General features: G+C 43.5%; 1 protein-coding gene across 4 annotated transcripts in view; it reads right to left on the minus strand.

Moving 5' to 3' along the window:
* Positions 1-21,798, minus strand: part of STK32A (serine/threonine kinase 32A) — an 885,758-nt gene that overhangs the window by 101,697 nt on the left and 762,263 nt on the right. For all 4 annotated transcript variants that reach the window (XM_069652434.1, XM_069652435.1, XM_069652432.1 and 1 more), the window contains exon 7: positions 1-90. In XM_069652434.1, coding sequence (XP_069508535.1) covers positions 1-90 — 90 coding nt within the window. The remainder of the gene's footprint in view (positions 91-21,798) is intronic.

The raw sequence follows: 21,798 nt of genomic DNA on the forward strand, positions 1-21,798 counted from the left end.
CCATGTAAGGCTTGGTTCCAGCCACTGAGGTGATCTTCATTTCTTTGTTTACCAGTGTAGCAATGTTGAAGTCTGTGATGTGAACGTGTCCTGCGGGACAAAAAAAGAGCACACCATTACACTTAGTTCTCATCAAGTTTGGGATGACACTTTCGGAGCAAAAAGAGTACGTTTTTTTTGCTTTCCCCAAATAAATGATTTCGGCAGCAGTTCATTTTTAACTCCTTCGATAGTCCAATCATGACAGTAATGCTCCTTTCCTTTACTAAGTAATGCCCACAGAGATCCAATAAAACACAAAGCTGAGGTCTGAAGGCATAGCAGTGTGTTGCAGCCCCCACGTCCCCCTCTCATTTCTCTCCTGGTGCAGCATCCCCTCCGCTTCCTTCCTGTTTGCGACCAGCGCCGCCTGCTCATGCGCACAGAGTTGAAGAAGAGTACTTCAGAAAGGAGGACATCCCGTGAGTAGTGCTGCGATACTGCACTCCTCGCCGTGATTGCCGGTGTTGTACCGAGCTTCTGGCTCGGTTTCCCTCTCATATTAATAACGTTGTGTTTACTTGTTTCTCCTGGCCCCCATTCTCCATATTTGCTAGCCCCATGCTCTCACTTCACGTATTACAATGTATAATTTAAAGGGCATTGCAGTGGAGGCCGGCTCTTCAAAGAGAGGGTAGGAGTTGCATTTCTAAGACCTTGTCCTCCTATTATGAGCGTGTTTGGTCCTACTGCTCATAGGCTCACCCTCCAAGCTCCCACTCAGAAGATGGGGCCAAGACTGGGGGCATCGAGGACACGGAGCAACACAGGTTCGAGCCCCGGGTCAGTGCTTAGAAACCTCTGGGTATTAAGTGCGTTATAAATAACCATCATATCATATAATTTCATGGCACCGTTTGTAAATAATTTACGTTCTCACTCAAAATATAATTAAATCAATCAGTTAGTGAATAATCTCCTTCTGTAAATAAATCATTCAGGCCTGGCATCAAGGGCAGCTTAATAGTTCTTCTTAAGTGGTCCTTAGGGTTTCAGCGTCCCTCTGGCTGTCTTTCTTTGTTCTAATGTGCAGAGACCAATGCACCAGTCAAGAGATCATCTGTCACCACTTGCCCCACGTCCATTGTTGATGGTATGTGTACATTTATTGACTAAAGAGGCATCAGTGTTCACAAACTGAAGGCTGCACATTTGCTGTCCAAAGACCACTTTAAACAAGTGTTGACTTATCACTGGCATCTTTAACCCTCCTTTCAGCTCTTTGGGGTGAGTAGGGAGTATGCTTGGAAAATAATTAAGTTCAAGATGGGGTGCATGTTATGCACCCTCGATGATAAATCCAATCAAATCACCCATTGGAGTTTGCATTTGGAGACTTTGCCACCATAATCTATGCACCACGCAGCTACCTCAATGTGGTAAGGGTAGGGGCACCACACATCATTTGCATATATGCGCCCAGGCATTTTCAGCTAGCCCTGATAACACCTATGAATAACTCGGAGGGTACACATGCCCCAATGTAATCTACTGGCTTCTTTACAAACAATATAAGAGCATTTTGGGAACTTAAAAATGACCACAAGTTATTATGTTTGACAACAAGTCTATGACAGATATTGGAGTGTTTTGTATAGTGCTACATGGCTTGTTGTAGCTGCTTCAAAGCCCTGGTTTCCCATGTGGGTGCTGTCATGTTGGTTGTTTGGAACTTATGTTGATACCTCATTGTGACTGTCTAATGAACGATCAAAGGGTTAATTGTACTGGCGTAGAAGGAGAGCGAGTGCTGGGGTGTCCTCCGATTGGTGGTGGCCAAGGGCAGAAATGAGATAGCGTGGGGATAGCAACTGTGTAGACATAGCAGCATGACATAATAAGACATAGCATACTTTAAAAAATAACAACAGCATAACATATCTTGCAACTTGGTATAACACAGTATAACATACTTTGGCATGCCAAAGAATATCAACGGTCTTCAAAGCAATGCATTGCATAATAAGCATAACATAAGGTAGCATAGCCCAATCACAGAGCAAACATAGCACGTAAAACATAGCTCAACTAACATAACCTAACATAACATAACCGCAGAGTACAAGAGGCCTTTCCCAAATAACATACAAGAGATAGAAGCCACAGAGGCCGCAAAGTGGATATTAAAAACGTGAAAAAGCTTTTTCATGCCAAACACTGTTTAAAGCTTCCAATCCCCCCACCCCTCTGCGTTCATCAGGTCGATGGAAGTTATTGAGCTAACATGGAAAGATTCTAAGAGATTCTATGTTCAATTATCACTTTTTTCACATGGTTAGCTTTTCATGCGCACAGATTTGGTTTGGAAATCACGTTATTCTCTGTTGATAGAAGGTTTTCTCGCTGGTGAAGTCAGCCGGTACTCACTCAATATTTAAGGACTTATTTGAAAGACAGCAAGGGTTATTTTGAGCAGAACTACAGCAGATATGACCCATACACTGAAAGTGGGTGGTAGACATGAAGTATCTTGCTTAGACTTCACTTGCTGTGAGGATTGTGGTGGCTAGTTCCATCTCAGAAAGGGTAGTCTGCTGATCACATTCCCCTTAAGCCAACTCCATGCCAAAGCACAGTCTGTATATGTGTCTGGCTGCATCAGTATCTGGCCATGGCACCAAGCAGGTTCAGAGGTCACAGATGCCCATGTGACAGCAAGCGTGGCAGAGAAATCGCTGCCGCGCATTGGTGGTATTTAAGATGTGCACCCCTATACCCAAACACTGATGACCATAAGTAGCTCATGATTATTGCAGGATAATTTTTAAAATGAATCCATGCTTACACTTAGGCATAGTGCATGGTATAACTTATGATGACTCTGACACATTCCGATTGATGTCACACATGTGTCATCTGCTGTGAGTCAGCTCTGCGGTGGAAGGTAATGTGTATTCTGGTCAGCTGGGTGTAGCCCACCAAATGGCAGAATAAGAACCTGGAGTGCTGGGCCTGCTCTTTGATCTCATTGTGAGGGTAGGTAACACCCTCCACCCGAGACAGCCACATAGCAGGCAGCAGTCATGGGCCCGGGCATCAAGAGAGCACACAGATACAAAAGGAGTAGCCTCTCACCAGTGCGATGCATCTCTAAAGGTCTTTTTATTTGTCAATGAGAAGGGAAGGGCAGGATTATGATAGACAGGAGGGATCAGGTCAATGGAGGGAGATTTCCACCATCTTGATTCTCATTGTCCTTATCTTTCTTTTCTGTCCCCTCCACTTCCTTTGGAACAAGCACTTTGGGTGTGACATCAGAAGGGCAAAGTCCACTCTGTCCAAGAGCAGGGATTGCACTACTACAGCAGGCTAGCTTTAGTCCAATCAACTGAGGACGTTTTTCTTTAAAAGAAGGGGTCTCCCACCTCTTCTTCAGATTCAGTCAGATGCTCTTACATCCTTTAAGGCTGCAGATTTGTTCTGAAGATCTCACTGGACTTCCTTTGGGAAAGTTGTATGTTCCAAAGCCCCCAGCCTGAGGTGAAGAAGGAATAACCTAATACAGAAGAAAAATCTGTTCCCTTCCACGCCCAGGGCACATTGAGATTACCCCCTGTTGTGGATCAGGACCTACCACTCTGCACTGGAATCACCTGAGCTGGGAGAGCAGACCCTGAACCATCCTATCCTCGAGTCCCCCTGAGCGGGCCTCAAAGCCACCGCAGGACCAGACCAGCCAAAACCCCCTGTTCTACTGAAATGAGCCTCTCGCTCCATGTTCATGGCACCTGGAACAAACGGGAGTTTACTGGTGCTGGTTGCTGCGTTCCTCCACTGTGAGGAATTCAACCATCTGCATAGTGGGTGTGCGCTCGCCTGGGCTTTTTGAAAATGTTAATTACATGGAATCATTGCAGACCAACCTCAAGAAAATGAGTGGGTCTAATCCAAACATATTTTTCATATGCTCATAACACGATAAACACATAGACCTGTGTATTCTGGGTGGACACCGGCCTACAAGCAAAGTCCCCCGGTCATATTTAGATGGGGTATGACAGCCAGGGGTACACAATGCATCTCCAGCCAGAGGTGGACCAAATCCTACCCCTTCCATGGTCAGCCTGATTAACTAACAAAGGCTCCATGATTTCGCCCTGCTGTTTTGTTGGGCCCTGCAGTTGGTGGCAGCAGTTTTCATACTGATTAGAGGGTAATTCAAACAGACGCACATGGGAACTGGCTGCAGAGGTTAACAAAGGAGAAGGGAAACCCCAACAACCTTTCATATGTAATTGTGTCAACTTGAAACCAGCTCCCGCTCTCAGTATCTATGGAAGTGAGCTGTCTGTCTGGGACTGCATGTTTACAGTACTTCACCCCACAGGGGGACCCCATTCATAAGGTATGAGAATGTGGTTTGCAGGAGCCAGAGAGTCTGGTCTTGATGCAGCTTCAAGGGAGACCTGCTGCTTTAATCCGGAACCACAGAGAGAGCCACTAACCAGAGAGACTCTTTGATGGGTGGGACTTAGTATCACATGTTTTACCCCTTTACCTATCCTGTTGTAACGCATTCTAGTTATGACCTCATGCGTACAGGATTTTGTTGATGGGGACCCCAGGATTGGTTGATCAAGGTGGCTTAGTCTACACCAATCCTTGTTGCCCACTTAGCTTTAAAAGAGGGCATAGTACCTCATTTGGCAGATCACCTGAAGACTTCCCAAGGAGTAGCAAGAATAACTCATCATTGGACCCTGGTTGAAGATACAGTCTGCCTTACATCTTCCGCCAGTGAAGGAAAGCCAGGACCTCCAAGAGGGAAGCAAGATCCCTCCACTAAACTGCTCCCCTCGATCAGGGGGAGACACCAAATCCAGTGTACCCCCATCCGCTCCAGAACAGGTACCCAGCCAGCACACAGCATGCCCTACTAGGCTCTGAAGCATGCTTCCTGGGTAGGACATGCCAGAAGGTCTCTGAACCCGAAACCAAGGATAAAGCAGATGCCTGCAACACACTCCACAGCTTTGGGCTGTCCGGCTTAAAGGACGACACAAGCCCACTGAAGAAGCGGGGAGACGTGCCGGGAGGAGCATCTACTGATGTCCTCCTTAAAGGACATTTTTGAGTCAGTCGAGATCCTCGAGCTGCAACTGACTGAAACGCTGACCGTTGTCAAGCTTTGTTAAAGGGACGTTATGGTAAAGTTGCACTAATAAAAACCTATGAAATTCAGTAAAAAAACGTTGTTAAAAGGACGTTATGGTTAAGTAAAATCGAAAAAAAACTGAAATTCGCCCGTTATTGTAAGTTAAACAACCACAACTCGCGCAACCACTGTGCACTGCTAAGACTAACACCCAGGACATCAAAGATAACATCACAAATATCATTGATGACATCACCGATGACATCACATGTCTAGCCCCTTCTTTTTTGTGCACTACCATATCTAGGCCAGGTGGGTTTATTTACTGACCGTCAGAAACGTAACTTTCTAAAGGTATTGCATTTATAGATATTGCTATTCTCACATGTTCTTACACTACTTTCGTTAGAATTTAATCACATCTTATGATGTACATATATAGGTGTAGAAGCAGGCCTGAAACACAGCAATCATTTTTGTGTGTGAATACAATCATGTAGATTATACTCAATTGCTAATGGTACTGCATCTTGTTTGCTTACTTTACTCTCCATATATAAGCCCCATATTTGTATGCATTGTTGTCTATTTATGTTTTGTGTGTATTAGTAGAAACACGTAGTAAGTGATGCATTATTAGCTTTCACAGTACGGAAAAGTCTGATACAGAAGCATCCACCGTTTTATTATATAACTTTGGAAAATTACAAATATAGCACCTCTGTGGTGTATGCTGCAGCCAATACCTACATTTCTGTATGAGTAGGTTCCTGTACTAGAAAGAACACTGCAATGGAATGTTCTTTAGAACGCTACATTGCGTGATGAAGTATGTAATTTATTACACATCTCCCGATAATCCCTGATACTTTTTTGCCAACATTACATTCACAACCCCTTGTATGAAAAGTAAATGCACATGTGATGTCATCAGGGATGTCATCAATAATATTTGTGATGTCATCTTTGATGTCCTGGGTGTTAGTCTTAGCAGTGCACAGTGGTGGCGGGAGTTATGGTTGCTTAGCTAACCATAACTGGCAAATTTCAGGGGTTTTTCGATTTTACTTGTAACCATAACGTTCTTTTAACAATGTTTTTTTACTGAATTTCATAGGTTTGTATTAGTGTAACTTAACCATAACGTCCCTTTAACAAAGTTTTTCATTGAATTTATTAGGTTTTTATATGTCAACTTAACCATAACGTCCCTTTAACAACATTTTTTCAGTGAATTTCATGGGTTTTTACCAGTGCATGCTATTTTCCTACAACCTACTAATATCATGCTTACCAAATATAACAATATTTGTGTCCAATTTACAAAGTGTCACGTTAAAACTCTGCCATTTCCCACCTTCTAGCATCATTGTTGACACTTCGATACACTTTTTGCATCTATTTCAACTAGTTTTGGGTCCGTAGATACCTACGAACATCTGACTTCATTGCAGACCTTCCGGACAGTGCCACATGACCATACACTGGCGTGTGGCATGATGACATGTCCGAGAACCCGTCTGCACTTCACGATAAGATCCATCCTTTGCGGACAGTTCGGGACTGCATTTTCTACTGATCTAGGAACTTTCAACTTCAAAATTTCCCTTGCACACCTCCGACACCTTTTCATACTCATTATCCATTACCAATTTAGTACACAGTACATACTTAGAAGAATTTTATCAAAACTGCTATTTATCTTAAAAATGGCATCAGTTATTGCCATCCCTCATCCCCAAGAGCCACCACCACCACCAGCTGGAGGACCTTCACAACAAAAAAGCACAGTACTTTCAAAGACAATGAAGAAGACCAAGAAGATGAGGTAGAGGAAGTGCGTACTTCTAGCACCAAGATCGAATCATGGGTGTACCAGTTCTTTGCTACTGTTGGGAGTGTACCAAAGGCTAAAGTTACCAAAGTGAAATGCATTGAGTGCAATTTTGTACTCAGTCGCAGACTACCTGGACAGTACTCCTACGGGACCACCTCCATGCGCCGCCACACCAAATCCAATGACCGCAATGCTCTCAGAAAGGTTATTCCTTTCTCAGCAAGTAGTAAGCTGTCTTCCTCCACCTCATCTTCCTCAACAAATACTGTAACCACACAGTCTGATGTCTGCGGGCATTGGTGCGTAATAAATAAATAAATAAATGAGGAGGGCTACGGACCATTATCGTCCATTGCAGCCCCTGAAATGGGGGATAAAGGCCATTAGCACCCCTGGTTCCCAAAGCACGAAACCAGGGTGCTAAAACATAGATTTTTCTTCCTGTAGCGGGACGCCTGTGGCGTCCCGCTGTAAGAAGGAAGGATTATTCTTCCTACAGTGGGACGTAGGAAGGAAAATCCTTTTGCAAGATAGCCAACATGGAAAGAGAATGCGGGGCTCCATACACAGCCCCTCTTCCCTTGCCATGGCAGCCCGCAAAACCCTATGAACATATTACCACAACCACTTTTTTCCCTTTCAAACCTATCCGACCTTCGACTATCTTTACCACATAGCCGGTCCCAGGTAGACATAGCCACTTTACCACAATTTTTCGTCCCTAGCGATCATGGCCAGTAGCCAGATTGTCCGTGCAATAACCTTAAACCATGACCCAGACAATCTGGCTACTGCCCACGGCCACAGGCTATACCTCAGTCACCAAAGGTATACGACTATTTTTTCTACCTACATTATTACACTTGTCAAAAAATAAAAGACGGGCGCATTTGCAAAACCATGCTTTAATGTCCTTGCCAATGCTCCTCACGAGTTTGCTCGAAATCCGCCCATTTTTTATTTTTTTAAAGTGTCAAAATGTATGTACATACAATAGTCAAATAACTTAGCACACACTCGACAAAATCCATTCAGTCTTTACACAAACATTGAAGGTTTGGTCTATAATCTTTCTCAAAACTTTTGTCCACATCCGTCAAATAGCAACAAAGTTATAAGCCATCAGAAAATGTTGAGACCCCCCTCTAATTTCGCCCTCTCTTGAGAAAATCCCACCAAACTTTAGAAAACCATTTATATCCAGATCCAAAATCGTTTTGCCAAATTTTGTGCAGATTCGTCAAATGACACCACATTTATATGCCTTTACAATATTTTGGGACCCCCCGCTCTAATTTTGCCCCCTCTTTACAGAATCCCAAATAAATTTGCAAAACCATTTATGATTAGGTCTAGAATAAAATTGCAAAATTACATGCAGTTTCATTGAGTGACGCAAAAGTTATAAGCCATGCAAAAACTGCTTTTCCCCAACCCTGTAATGCAGAAATAGGTACAGATGTCCTAGGACATCCGAAGTGTCCGCGAACACCACAGGACTGTCCCAGGACATCCAGAGTGTTTGCGGACCTTCGGGGGGTGAAACAACCAATTTGTTCGCTTCTTATGGCCATATCCAATCGAATCCTCATCCCCCCCACCTCCCCGAGATTGTTTGTCGAGTTTGACAAGTGAAATGCTGCTTTTTTAAAAAAGGTTTTCACCGCGCTGTTCGCGGACCCCAAAAAAGTCCACGAATCCAAGATGGCTGGCGTTTCAAGAAAACAGACGCATTTCACGTTTTCTCACCATCCAATCAGCGGACGCGTCCCGGTGTTCGCGGACTATGCAAAAGTCTGCAAATTTTATGGCCAATCAGAGGCAAATTCGCGGACAGCACAGCCAATCAGAGGCCAGTCCGCGGACCGAACAGGTAAGTGAGTCTGCGGAGCGGACATAGATATCACTATTTTTTTTGCTTTACCTTTTGGTCATTTAAAAAGAAACTACTGTACGGATTTACACCAAATAAAAAAAAGCACGCTTTCGGGACCAAGCCGCCGCTCCTGCCGCAAATTGGTGTAAATCCGTCCATCGGATTGGCTGTAGGCGTGAGCAAAATTTTTTCCCATTATGTCTATGGGAAAAAAAATACATTTTGGGACCCCCCTATAACTTTGCACCCCCTGGAACAAACCTCAGCAAACTTTGCACAAAAATTCAGAGTGGGCCATATACATTTTTTGCAAAGTTTGGTGAGGATTCGTCCAGGGAGAACAAAGTTATAAGCCGCCCAAAAAGTGCTCTTCCTATGGAAACAACCACTTAACCATAAATACAGAGCCACTACCATGGCTGTGTAATATTTATTAAAACTTATGTGTGATTTGAATTTTCAATAAATAAATATTTACCTTTACAAACTAGCCTGATTCCTGGTCCACTGGACCTCGGGGGTATTTTGAAATGGATGTGATATGAGTGGTATATCACTCAGAATTTTGAACCTATAGACACAATAAATAAGTATTTCATCTGTGCTTTACATGCTAGGTGAGACCCGGTTGTATTGCCTGATTAAAATCCTTAACACACCCTAAAGTTAAGGGAACACAGAATTACATATGACATTGAAAAAATGAATGGGTAATAACTTTTGACTCACGTGTCAGATTTGGCTGAAAGTTTGCAAAAAGAAAATGTGTTCCTGTCCACCCTCGATCTCCCCAAAACAGCTGCTGGACTGGAACATTTTGGAAAAATTCTTTGAAAAATATAAAAGTTATTAAGATTATTTAAAAAACACAGTTTTGGTCTGATCCCCATTAATTTTTCCATCTACAAAAAAGGTACATTTTTGCTGGACCGCACAGCACAAAACACTTGACAGATTTGGACCAGGTCTGAAACAACTTGAGCACGAAGTGGTGACTCGTGATCCTTTTGTGGTTTGGGGTTATCCCGTCCAGTACTTTTAAAAATATCTGACGAAGAGGGAAGTGCCCGGAATTACAGAGAAACAGGGTGTTTATAAATGAAACAGCTGCGTCTTTTGTTTTCTCAATGCGAGAGATAAACGTGGTTATAACCTTGGTTAGCCGAAAACAAAAAAGCAGGAAAATGCAATTTCCAGATGAAAATCAGTGAAATGCCTTTAGGGAAGAGGTGGGGGCAAGGAGGTAATTAGACACCAAGTTAAATTTGGGAATTGGAGTAGGTGTAGGGAATGAGTTTGCAACACAAAGCTTTTCTGTAACCTTGTCTATCGGACAGAATAGCCACGAATAGCCCACATGTTATAGCAAACTGCATCACAGAAACAGCGTGTGATGTAGGGGAATAGGCGAAAGCTAGGGAGGTGAGGAGGCTATCAGGGGTTTTGGGGGGAGCAGGCACACATGAGGACGGCACCTTTTGAGGCACTGGGAGGGCAGGGAAGTATTTTTGGGTTTCACTGTTTCTCCCTGATATTCCCAGTTATAAAGACTCCAAAATGATAACCAAGTGTGTGACCGAGGGAATGTATTTTTCATATCCGCGGTTATAAAAAAAGTGAAAAAAAATATATATGTGAGCTTTGAGGCCTGCAGGCGATTTGGAGCTATACCAAGAATGAAAATAAATAAATAAATATACATATATATATATACATATATATATATATATATATATATATATATATATATATATATATATATATATATATATATGACTCTGCTTACCTTGAAAGCTTTGAAGCTAAGCAGCGTCAGTCCAGGTTACTACATGGATGCGAAACAGTCCAGAGTCCTGGATGATGTCTGTTTTCTTAGTTTGAAATATCTCATAACATACTTAGAAAACAAATGGCGTCGGCATTATTTAAAAAATAAAGTGCTACAGTCAGTCCTTGAAAGAATTGCACTCTAAAGTGCAAGCTGCAATGAGGCTCACATGAAAAGAACAGTAATCTCTGGGCAGGGAGCTGCTAAAACATGGAGAATTGAAGATCCAGCGTGCACATGCGAGGCAAACTAGAAAAACCTTTTGTTTTATTTATCTATATATATTATGCCTTAATATGGTTTAAAGATCTTCTATGTTCTGTGAGAAACCTGAAGGTATTCTCACTCCTACTCCCCCTGGATCCTCTTCTCGGGTGGCCATGGAAAGGCCATTGTTCTTGAATCCCGACCGTGGGGTGGAGGAGCAAGGGAGGATCACCTGGGTGAGAGTCCTTGGGGATTGGGAGTGGGATGCCCACAGGAGAGCCATGGTATCCCCCTTGCTCTGTTGAGGACCAACCTAACTCTCCGCCAACCTTTATAGGTTACTATAAAGCTGTTCCCCTCATTTTCCCACATGTGAAACCTGACAGTGCTGGGACCATGAAGAGGCGACTAAGTGTAATGAACACTACAACATTTCACCTCTTTAGTATTGGGATGAGGAAGAGGTGACTAGAGGAATGAACACTATACCATTTCACCAATTTGGTACTGGGATGAAGAAGATGCCTGCTTAGTGCTGTGAGGGTCAGGCATGTACCTTTAATTATGGTCAGGCAAGTCTAATTAGACACCTACACCTACAGCCTGTCAAGGGACTGCAGGTGTATAAAGGGAGACCAGTGGAGCAGAGAGAAAAGCAACAGAAAGACCTGTGTGGGAAAGACCAGCAGGGAACCAGATTGAGAGGAGGCAGCCTTGGTGGTGCCGGAGAAGGAGCCAGGATGCCAGTGAATACCCCAGAAGACTTGTGGGCACAAGACAAGTGGGTCGTGCCCTTGTCACATGTGGGGGAGACTCCACGACAGAGAGCCAGCAGCAGGAGATTCTAGTAAGGAGAGGATGTGGTCCGGTCCAGAGAAAAGCCTTTAAAGTTGCTGGCGTGCAAAGGAGGATACCCAGCATGCGAGCGGGGCTCGCAAAGTTTGGCCTGCTGGCCTCTCAAGCAGAGAAGGAGCAACAGGAGCCAACTGAAGGAGATGCCGAAAGCCGGTGTGTGTCAGGGAGAGCACTTGGGCACGGGGGCATCCTAGTGGACCGTAGATAAGTTTCGGTCAATGAAAATAAAAACAATGAATGCATATTGAATATCGAACTGAACAGAAACCTGAAATTCAGCATAACAAATTCATCTTAAATGCTGAACCAAATGGAAACTTTAAATAAAGCATAACAAATAGATCTTAAATACCGAATTAAGGCAAAATATAAAATGTATCATAATAAATCCACATTGAGTACCGAACTGGATGGAAACCTGAAATTAAACATGTTGAATATATATTGAACACTGACTTGCTGCAAGGCCAAAGACTGGCAAGAGGTGTGTGGCACTTGATGGTAAAACCTAGAAGCTGTCAAGGAAAAGTCAGAGGTGTGTTAATCTGCACATAAAAGCCAAGAGGCCGATAAAGAGGAAATGGGTGACGGTGTCTTTGTTCACAGGGGCAAAGACTGAAGAACCTGTGTGGGCTAGAGAGCCCAGGGATCCTGGTTGCGTGACCTGTGACAGTCTTACAACTGCCCTTAGACGAGTGAGCCCTGAATGCTGAAAAACAAGGACATTGTGATATAAACTACTAAAGAGCATTGTAAGTGAACTAGTGAGGCAGACCAGAAAGAGGGTCAGGTTGACTCTGAGTTGTACTAAACTTTTTGAAAAGACTGAAACAAGCATAGGTGGCGAAGCTAAAGTATTGGGGATGGGAACCCTGTCACTTGAGGAATTACATGTGTTGTCTTGAGGAAGGAGCCTCAAGATCCTTTTGCTTTTTAACTGTGTTGCTTGGAACTTAGCAAGGGGAACCCCGAGGATTATTTGGAACTGTACCAATGTGAACTTGCGAAAGGTAATCATGAGACTTTTCTGAAACTTTCTTACACTTGGGTAAGGAAAGCGGAAAGGGAGCTGCGAGCTGGAAGAAGCTCAGAACTTTGAGTTGGACACTATTTCTTTTATTATTGACATCCCTACAAAAGGTTTAGATTTAATTGTGAGGGCAAGTATAGGTTTTGGACACAGACACACTTTTAAGTTGAACTCTTTGACTCAGACTTTCCTTGGTTTTGTTCAGGTAGGGAAATCCCACCTTAGCATAGGGCAAGTTAGGCCTTCTTCCATCTTGACATTTGATTTAATAAAGTATGTTATTTTGATCTTTAAGTCTTTTGTCTATGTCTTGCTTCATGCTGCCTTCAAATTTCCCGGTGCTCTTTGAGAGCTCAGAGAAACCATATTTAGCCTTTTGATTCATTGTATTTTGGTATTTATAGTCTCCCAATCAAGATGTAGGGAAAAATACCACAATTGTACACTTTTAGGTTAACATAGTTCTACAAGGCTTTATATATTTGAGTGACACAATGGTATGCATATTTTTCAAGTTATCTTTATAAAGAAGAGTTCTGCTACGAGACAGACATGGGGGTAAGGAAGGGAAACAATGAGAGCGCAAGTAAGTCATGAGTATTTACCCAGGGTGTGGCAAGTGGGGTTGCCATCCTGGACTCTGGTGCAGTAATTTGCCCCTGATTGTGGCTGCCTTTCAGGGTCCAAATAAAGGACTTATGGGTGGACAGATGCAACCTCTTCTTTTTTTTGTTTGTTGAGGTTAGCAAGCTTACTCAAGTATTTGGGTAACAGGAGTTTACTCAGGTTGTTATGTTCCCACTGCAGACACTGACCCACAAGACCACAGACACTTGTTTCGTATTGGGATTTTGTTTTCCAGGGAATATTTCACGACAGATTGCTTGGTTTAAAAGGTGAGCACCTTTTATAAATTGCCAGCATATTTATTGGTACATTTCCTCTCTCAGGTTATTTTTCTTGTGATCAATACTTTTTTTAAAGTCCAATGATATTTTACCTTGTGCACTTTCTTCTAAGGGGAAGATCAATTGAACTACATTTGCATATTTACCTCTAAGATATATGTTCACTTACTGTGCATATATTCATGGGTGCCAGATTTTTGCCTTGGGGGGAAAACAACCTGGGCATATGTTATTCTTACAGCCGATCATTTTTCCCCCTTTTTCTGTGCTGTTGAAATGCAGTTAATTGTAGATGTATCACAACAGTCACCCAGAGACGGACCATAAAACAAGGAAATTACATCATGTTGCTTAACCAAAGTGTGGGATCCATGGCAATAATTTAATCTCATTTAGCACTGCCTAAAAAGCCTGCAATCTTTTATACACACCAATACCACTGTCAAAACAGGTCAAAATCAGTTTGTGACTGATGAATGTCTTTGAGTGATCGGTTGCAAGTGTTTCAGTATTGTAAGGGAGGCATAGTATCACAAGTATGACACTGACACAAGAGCTACAAGTTTCAAAACCTTCATTTCATGTTCCAGGTCTCCATCAGTCGGGCTCGGACCTTTCACTGATGTTGAAGAATTTTGAATGTGCAAAGAATTTTCCATAGACCTCCGCAGGACCACTTTGATGGAAACAAGAGTTTGAACTTGGAGTTCCAGACACAATAGTGAGTGTCCTCACTCCTGTGCATTCCCAGGATGAGAATACTCTGCAAGGCCAAGTACAAAGACAAATTCATGGCAAAAGACATGGGTGGTGAGAGATGTTGGGTTAATTGGATGGTGAGGTAGCTTCATGTCCTATCACCCTGCACCTGGATCTTGGCTTACGTGCTTCTAAATGAACCAAATGTTCCAGACATGGAACAAGAGATCTAACCAATTGCTTTAGTCCATATAACAAAGGATCCTATAGCTTAGAAGACCAATGAAACACAGTGTAACTATTCCTTCTTAAATTACATGTTTGAAGAGGTTGGCATACGTTGTCCACCTTATTAAGGACAGCCAATAACAATCCTAGCTCCTATATGATTGTATATCGAGTTGTTTCCCTTAACCAATCCCAACCCTTGATAGGTTTTTCACTATTGCCACGTAGTATGACATCACTCTGACACATAATGGAGTATATGAAGTCTATTTTTTGTGGAAATCATTGTGAGACTAAGTGTACGTAAGATTATGTTCGTTGTAACCTCCCTGTTTTAGATAATTGTTAAAAAAACAGTACTTTGCCATCCTCTTGAGTTTGTCTGGTTATTTGTACTCAGACTTATTCTGGTGTAATCCCATCCATTAACAAATGCACGTTCCAAGGGCCATAAGATCAAACCCCTTGCAAGACTGGGCATATACTCAAAATTGCTGCTGCTCAAATAAGGGTCCCTTAGTCAAGACTAACTTAGTTGGACACAATGGAATCTCAGATGAAGGCAATAGGGGGTGACACCACAGATCTTTCTTTTGTCAGCAAAGTGTGTGTGTGGGAGTGATGGTGATGGCTATTACTTTGGAAATAAACAGAGGAGGGCCAATAGAGTTTGAGGTCCCACCCAATCGTTCTGTGGAAAAAATGGCACAGAAGTGGCATTATTTACTTGTCTATTAGACTGTTCCTGTTTTATTCCCTGGCCATTCATTCATTTCATTGTGGTATCTGAGACATAGACCTGGACCAGGGATCTGCAACCTTTGGCTCTCCATATGTTTTGGACTACAACTCGCATCAAGTGTAGCCAACATATTCAATGGTGTGGGTTCCTGGTAGTGGAAGTCCAAAACATCTGGAGGGGCATTGGTTGCTAACCCCTGACCTAGACAGTGTGACCTCAAAGCTTTCCCACTTCAACTGGGAAAAGATCTTCATAATAGCCTTGACATACCTAATAAGGTGCATGAGGACAGGTACCTCCATATATGAGGCCATCAGCGTGCATATATTATTTGAGTCAAGAGGCAGGTACCAGTGGTGTCGTAGTGTAGGTTGCTCTACTGAAGAGACAGAATACATGGGCGTTCTACCTGATGATGAATGATAATTCAGCCCTATTCCCTGACTACTCAAAAGCAAGTATAATGTCAATCAACCCATCAGAAACATCTTCCACATATTCTTCTTATTCCCCATATTCAGACCATACAAACTGGTATGGGAATCATTGCTACTGAGAGCAAGATCTAAACAAAGGTGGACCCCATTGTGGCACCTATGTATTATTGAAACCCTTTATGAAATAATTTTTTCTTGCACCCAACCTGAAGACGAGTATGCCCGCCGTCGCGTAATGAACATGTATTGATATACTCGGGCTTTGATGAGAACTTGACTAGGTAGCCTAGGCCTAGAAACATCATCTTACAGAGGGATGTTTAGATTCTATACTAAAGTCAATAGACTGGACTAAGGCATCCACCTACTCAAGAATGCTGTTGATACTAAACTGGTTTGTGTCCTTAAACCTTGTGTTAGTGTCACATCCCGGTTAAATTGGAGACTACCATGGCGTTTGTCCAAGCGCTACCCGACATGCAGAACCCTTTGAGACTACAATTCCCACAACTCCCGCTACTTGTAGTCACGTGACACGTGCAGTACGTTGTTGTGTTTCCTTCATTGTGGACTGTATTTAAATGCCGGCTATTCGGAGATCGGGTGCTCCTAAACTGTTGTTAGTTACGAGCTTCTGTTCCCGGACTCCTGTTTAATCCTTGACTACCCGGCGCTCGAATCAAGTTGTTGTCTCTGCCTTGTCCTTGTCTGCCTCCCGACGCCTGCCTCCCTCGATTGTCCCCCTTGGATTATATGAACCCGGCTTACTCATTATTGACCTCCCATTTCTGAATCCTTAAGTTTTGGTGACCTGATAACCCGAACATTTCCGTAAGGGAACTAGCGTGAGGTGAACGCTCGCTTCCCTGGTCATTTCATTTCTTTTCCTTGTCCGCTCCTGTTACTTTGAACACCTTTGGAACGCTTTGCTGCCTCGCACAAAACACTTTTGGAACACTTTGCTGCCTTAACACAGGATTGCTTTGAACACGTTTTGGGATGCTCTGCTGTTTAAAACTCTGGATTGCTTTGAACACTTTTTGGGACGCTCTGCTGTTTAAAACTCTGGATTGCTTTGAACACTTTTTGGGACGCTCTGCTGCTTTAACTCTGGATTGCTTTGAACACCTTTTGGACGCTTTGCTGCTTTCACCGTGGTGTTCCTAGTATACTGGCACACCTTCCCTTCACCATACATCCTCTTTGTCTCTGCATTTCGATACTAGTAGGTTACTGGTATATTGTTTCTACGGAGCAGGTAAGAGTGGGTAATTGTGGGCGGTGTTGGCTGTTTGTTTTCCGGCACTACTTGGCTGCATTTCCTGAACAATTGTTTTGTTCTTTGTCCCTCTAGCTCTGACGATTCTGCTCCTGCCTTTTCACTCAAGCCCCCGGCCTGCCAGGTGTATTGATCCCTGTAGGCTGAGCTCTTGGGAGGGAAGTCTTTGGCACATCACCATAAAGATTTCATATTCCTTGAGTGAAGGTAACTTCCCCAAAGAGTGGGGAGGTATTATCTGCAACGACCAGAAAACAATCCCTGAGTTGTGACAGATTTAGGAGCCTTACAAAAACGCCTATTGGTTATGGGGGCTGCATCAGACCCAATGGCAGCTCTCATGCAGGCTTTTTCTGCTTTACGTACCGATATGGCATCCGCACATGTGACCTTACATCAACGCATGGATGTATTACAGAGCTTCGTGCAGCCACTACCCCATGATGAGGAATTTGGTGATGCCGCTGCAGCGGCACCTCCTCCTGTACCCCCTCCGGCTCCAGCTCCAGTTGTCCTTCCTGGGCCCTTTCCTTGGCGTATCGGACTTTTGTGAACCAATGTCGCCTTCACTTTCTTTGTCGTCCCTTGGCGTTTTCAGACGCTACCACTAAGGCGGCCTTCGTTCTCTCCCATCTAGGTGGCACTGCCGCAGCATGGGCTAATCCTTTGCTGGAAGCTAATGATCCGGCTCTATATGACTTTGATAGGTTAATCCAAGTCATGAATAGCGTTTTTGATATGCGATACAAAGCACAAACTTTGGATTTGGAGTTCTTGGCTATTAGTCAAGGCAAGACAGATCTCTTGACTTACCTGGCTCGTTCCAACCAATCAGCGGCTGAGACCACGTGGCCAGAACAGAAGAAAGCGGCTGTTTTCTATAAAGGTTTGTCGGATGACCTAAAAGACGCCCTATCAGTGGTACCCGCCCTTCCGCCTGGTTTTCCCGAATTGCTCGACCTAGTCCTGCAAGTCGATGCTCGGCTTCGGCAAAGGCGTGGCGAACATCGGTACCCCGATATTCGCACCTCTTCCCGACCAGATGGAACTCCTTCTGTTTCCCATGGCGAGGCCAAACCCATGTAAATCGGGGCCATCAGGGGTCCGTTATCCAAAACTGAACGAGAAAGACGGGCAGTGAATAACCTGTGTTTCTATTGTGGCCAGTCAGGTCATTATATTCGTTTGTGTCCTAAAAGACCTGCCAAGTTGGTGGGAAACGCCAAGACTCGTCCTTAAACCGGGCCTTCCGGACGAGTCGAATGAACCCGGGCTCTGATAACTGTTTTCCGTCTTCCCATGTTTACCTTGCTATGCATTTCAAGGCTCCTGGCATTAAAACCTTTTCCAATCCTGTAATGATAGACTCAGGGGCTAGTGGGAATTATATGGATCTCAAGTTGGCCGAACATTACGGACTACCCGTATTTCCGAAAACACGACCTGAGGACATTCATGCAGTAGATGGTTCCTGCTTGGTATCTGGACAAGTAACGGAGCAAACTGCTTTACTACAAATGTCCACCGCACAAGGTCATTCGGAATCCATTACCTTTGACCTTATTACGGCCCCTCAATTTGGCATAATTCTGGGTCTTTCTTGGCTACAGATTCACAATCCTGTAATTGATTGGGTTGAACAAACAGTGCGGTTCTCCTCCTCTTTTTGCATACAGAAATGCCTTGGATCCAATGATGTAGCAGCATTTTCTCCTTGCCTAGCGATGGTGACTAGCGTCCCTTCCGTCAGCGCCATGTCATCTAATCCAGTCCCTGCACTTCCATTGGAATACCAGGAGTTCTCGGATGTGTTTGATAAAGGACTGTCAGAAAAACTGCCCCCACACAGATGTTATGACTGCCCCATTGAACTGATACCTGGGGCAGTAATTCCACATGGTCGTATTTACTCGCTCACTCAGAAGGAAGAGGAACATCTACGGGATTATGTGGACAATGCTGTGCGCTTAGGACACATACGTCCGTCCTGTTCACAGGCGGCCTCCCCAATCTTTTTCGTGCCGAAGAAGGAAGGGGACTTACGCCCCTGTGTGGATTATCGGGCCCTCAACAAAGTCACGATTAAAAACCAATATCCACTGCCGCTCATCACGGAACTCCTCGATAAAATGACCTCCTCTACTATCTTCACCAAGTTGGACTTGCGGGGAGCATACAACTTGGTGAGGATACGAAAGGGGGACGAATGGAAAACTGAATTTAAGACGAAATTTGGGCTCTATGAATATTGTGTAATGCCCTTTGGGCTTTGCAATGCCCCTGCGACATTCCAACATTTTGTAAACGATATCTTCAGAGACTTGCTGGATTGCTACGTCGTAATATATTTGGACGACATCCTGATATATTCAGAATCCTTGTCTCAACATGTACAACATGTGCGCTCTGTCCTACTTCGTCTAAGGGAGCATTCCCTCTTTGCAAAACTAGAGAAATGTGTGTTCCATGCATCCTCTGTGGAGTTCCTGGGGTTTCAAATTTCCCAAAAGGGAGTACTCATGTGCACCTCCAAGGTCCAGGCAGTATTGGATTGGCCTGTCCCGACCTCAGTAAAAGCTCTCCAATCCTTCTTGGGCTTTTCTAATTTCTATAGGCGTTTCATCGCCTCCTTTTCCGAGATAGTAGCCCCACTAACCCGGTTAACCAGTCCGAACGTCCCTTTCCTTTGGGATGACAAAGCGCAATCCGCATTTCAGACATTGAAAGAAGCTTTTACCACCGCTCCGGTATTGCAGCACCCTGATCCATCTCTCCCGTTTATTGTGGAAGCTGATGCCTCCGCTGTTGCAGTAGGGGCCATCCTATCACAGATCTGCCCCGCTACTCAACGCTTACATCCAGTGGCCTTCCATTCTCGGAAACTTACGTCGGCCGAACGTAATTATACGATCATGGAAAGAGAACTGCTGGCAATAAAGGTGGCATTTAAGGAGTGGAGACACCATCTCTTAGGTGACAGGCACACGATTACTGTGTACATGGACCATCAAACTCTCCAGGCCTTATCCCATGGGAAATGTACCAATGCCAGGCAGATATGTTGGCATTTGTTTTTCACCATGTTTGATTTCATAGTGACATATCGCCCTGGTCCATTACATGGAAAGGCAGACGCTTTATCCCGCATTGGTACGGATATGGAAACTGTGAAGCAGACTACCCCGGTATTACCCTCAGGGGCTGTTGTATGTGTTTGTTCGGTCTCTCCATCCATCCTAGATGGATTAAGGAGGTGGGCTAGGGATCATGTTCCTGTTCTTGAGGAGATGGGCGCCAAACTTATCACTGGCCTTCCGTATATTAAGGGTCTACTGTACCTGCCTGACAACCAAACCAGACGGAAGGCTCTCGAATGGTCCCACGATGCTTTACATGCTAGGTGAGACCCGGTTGTATTGCCTGATTAAAATCCTTAACACACCCTAAAGTTAAGGGAACACAGAATTACATATGACATATGACATTGAAAAAATGAATGGGTAATAACTTTTGACTCACGTGTCAGATTTGGCTGAAAGTTTGCAAAAAGAAAATGTGTTCCTGTCCACCCTCGATCTCCCCAAAACAGCTGCTGGACTGGAACATTTTGGAAAAATTCTTTGAAAAATATAAAAGTTATTAAGATTATTTAAAAAACACAGTTTTGGTCTGATCCCCATTAATTTTTCCATCTACAAAAAAGGTACATTTTTGCTGGACCGCACAGCACAAAACACTTGACAGATTTGGACCAGGTCTGAAACAACTTGAGCACGAAGTGGTGACTCGTGATCCTTTTGTGGTTTGGGGTTATCCCGTCCAGTACTTTTAAAAATATCTGACGAAGAGGGAAGTGCCCGGAATTACAGAGAAACAGGGTGTTTATAAATGAAACAGCTGCGTCTTTTGTTTTCTCAATGCGAGAGATAAACATGGTTATAACCTTGGTTAGCCGAAAACAAAAAAGCAGGAAAATGCAATTTCCAGATGAAAATCAGTGAAATGCCTTTAGGGAAGAGGTGGGGGCAAGGAGGTAATTAGACACCAAGTTAAATTTGGGAATTGGAGTAGGTGTAGGGAATGAGTTTGCAACACAAAGCTTTTCTGTAACCTTGTCTATCGGACAGAATAGCCACGAATAGCCCACATGTTATAGCAAACTGCATCACAGAAACAGCGTGTGATGTAGGGGAATAGGCGAAAGCTAGGGAGGTGAGGAGGCTATCAGGGGTTTTGGGGGGAGCAGGCACACATGAGGACGGCACCTTTTGAGGCACTGGGAGGGCAGGGAAGTATTTTTGGGTTTCACTGTTTCTCCCTGATATTCCCAGTTATAAAGACTCCAAAATGATAACCAAGTGTGTGACCGAGGGAATGTATTTTTCATATCCGCGGTTATAAAAAAAGTGAAAAAAAATATATATGTGAGCTTTGAGGCCTGCAGGCGATTTGGAGCTATACCAAGAATGAAAATAAATAAATAAATATACATATATATATATACATATATATATATATATATATATATATATATATATATATATATACATATATATATATATATATATATATGACTCTGCTTACCTTGAAAGCTTTGAAGCTAAGCAGCGTCAGTCCAGGTTACTACATGGATGCGAAACAGTCCAGAGTCCTGGATGATGTCTGTTTTCTTAGTTTGAAATATCTCATAACATACTTAGAAAACAAATGGCGTCGGCATTATTTAAAAAATAAAGTG

Source organism: Ambystoma mexicanum, chromosome 3p, assembly GCF_040938575.1.
Source record: "Ambystoma mexicanum isolate Mex_15411 chromosome 3p, UKY_AmexF1_1, whole genome shotgun sequence".
NCBI classification, from domain to species: Eukaryota; Metazoa; Chordata; class Amphibia; order Caudata; family Ambystomatidae; genus Ambystoma; species Ambystoma mexicanum.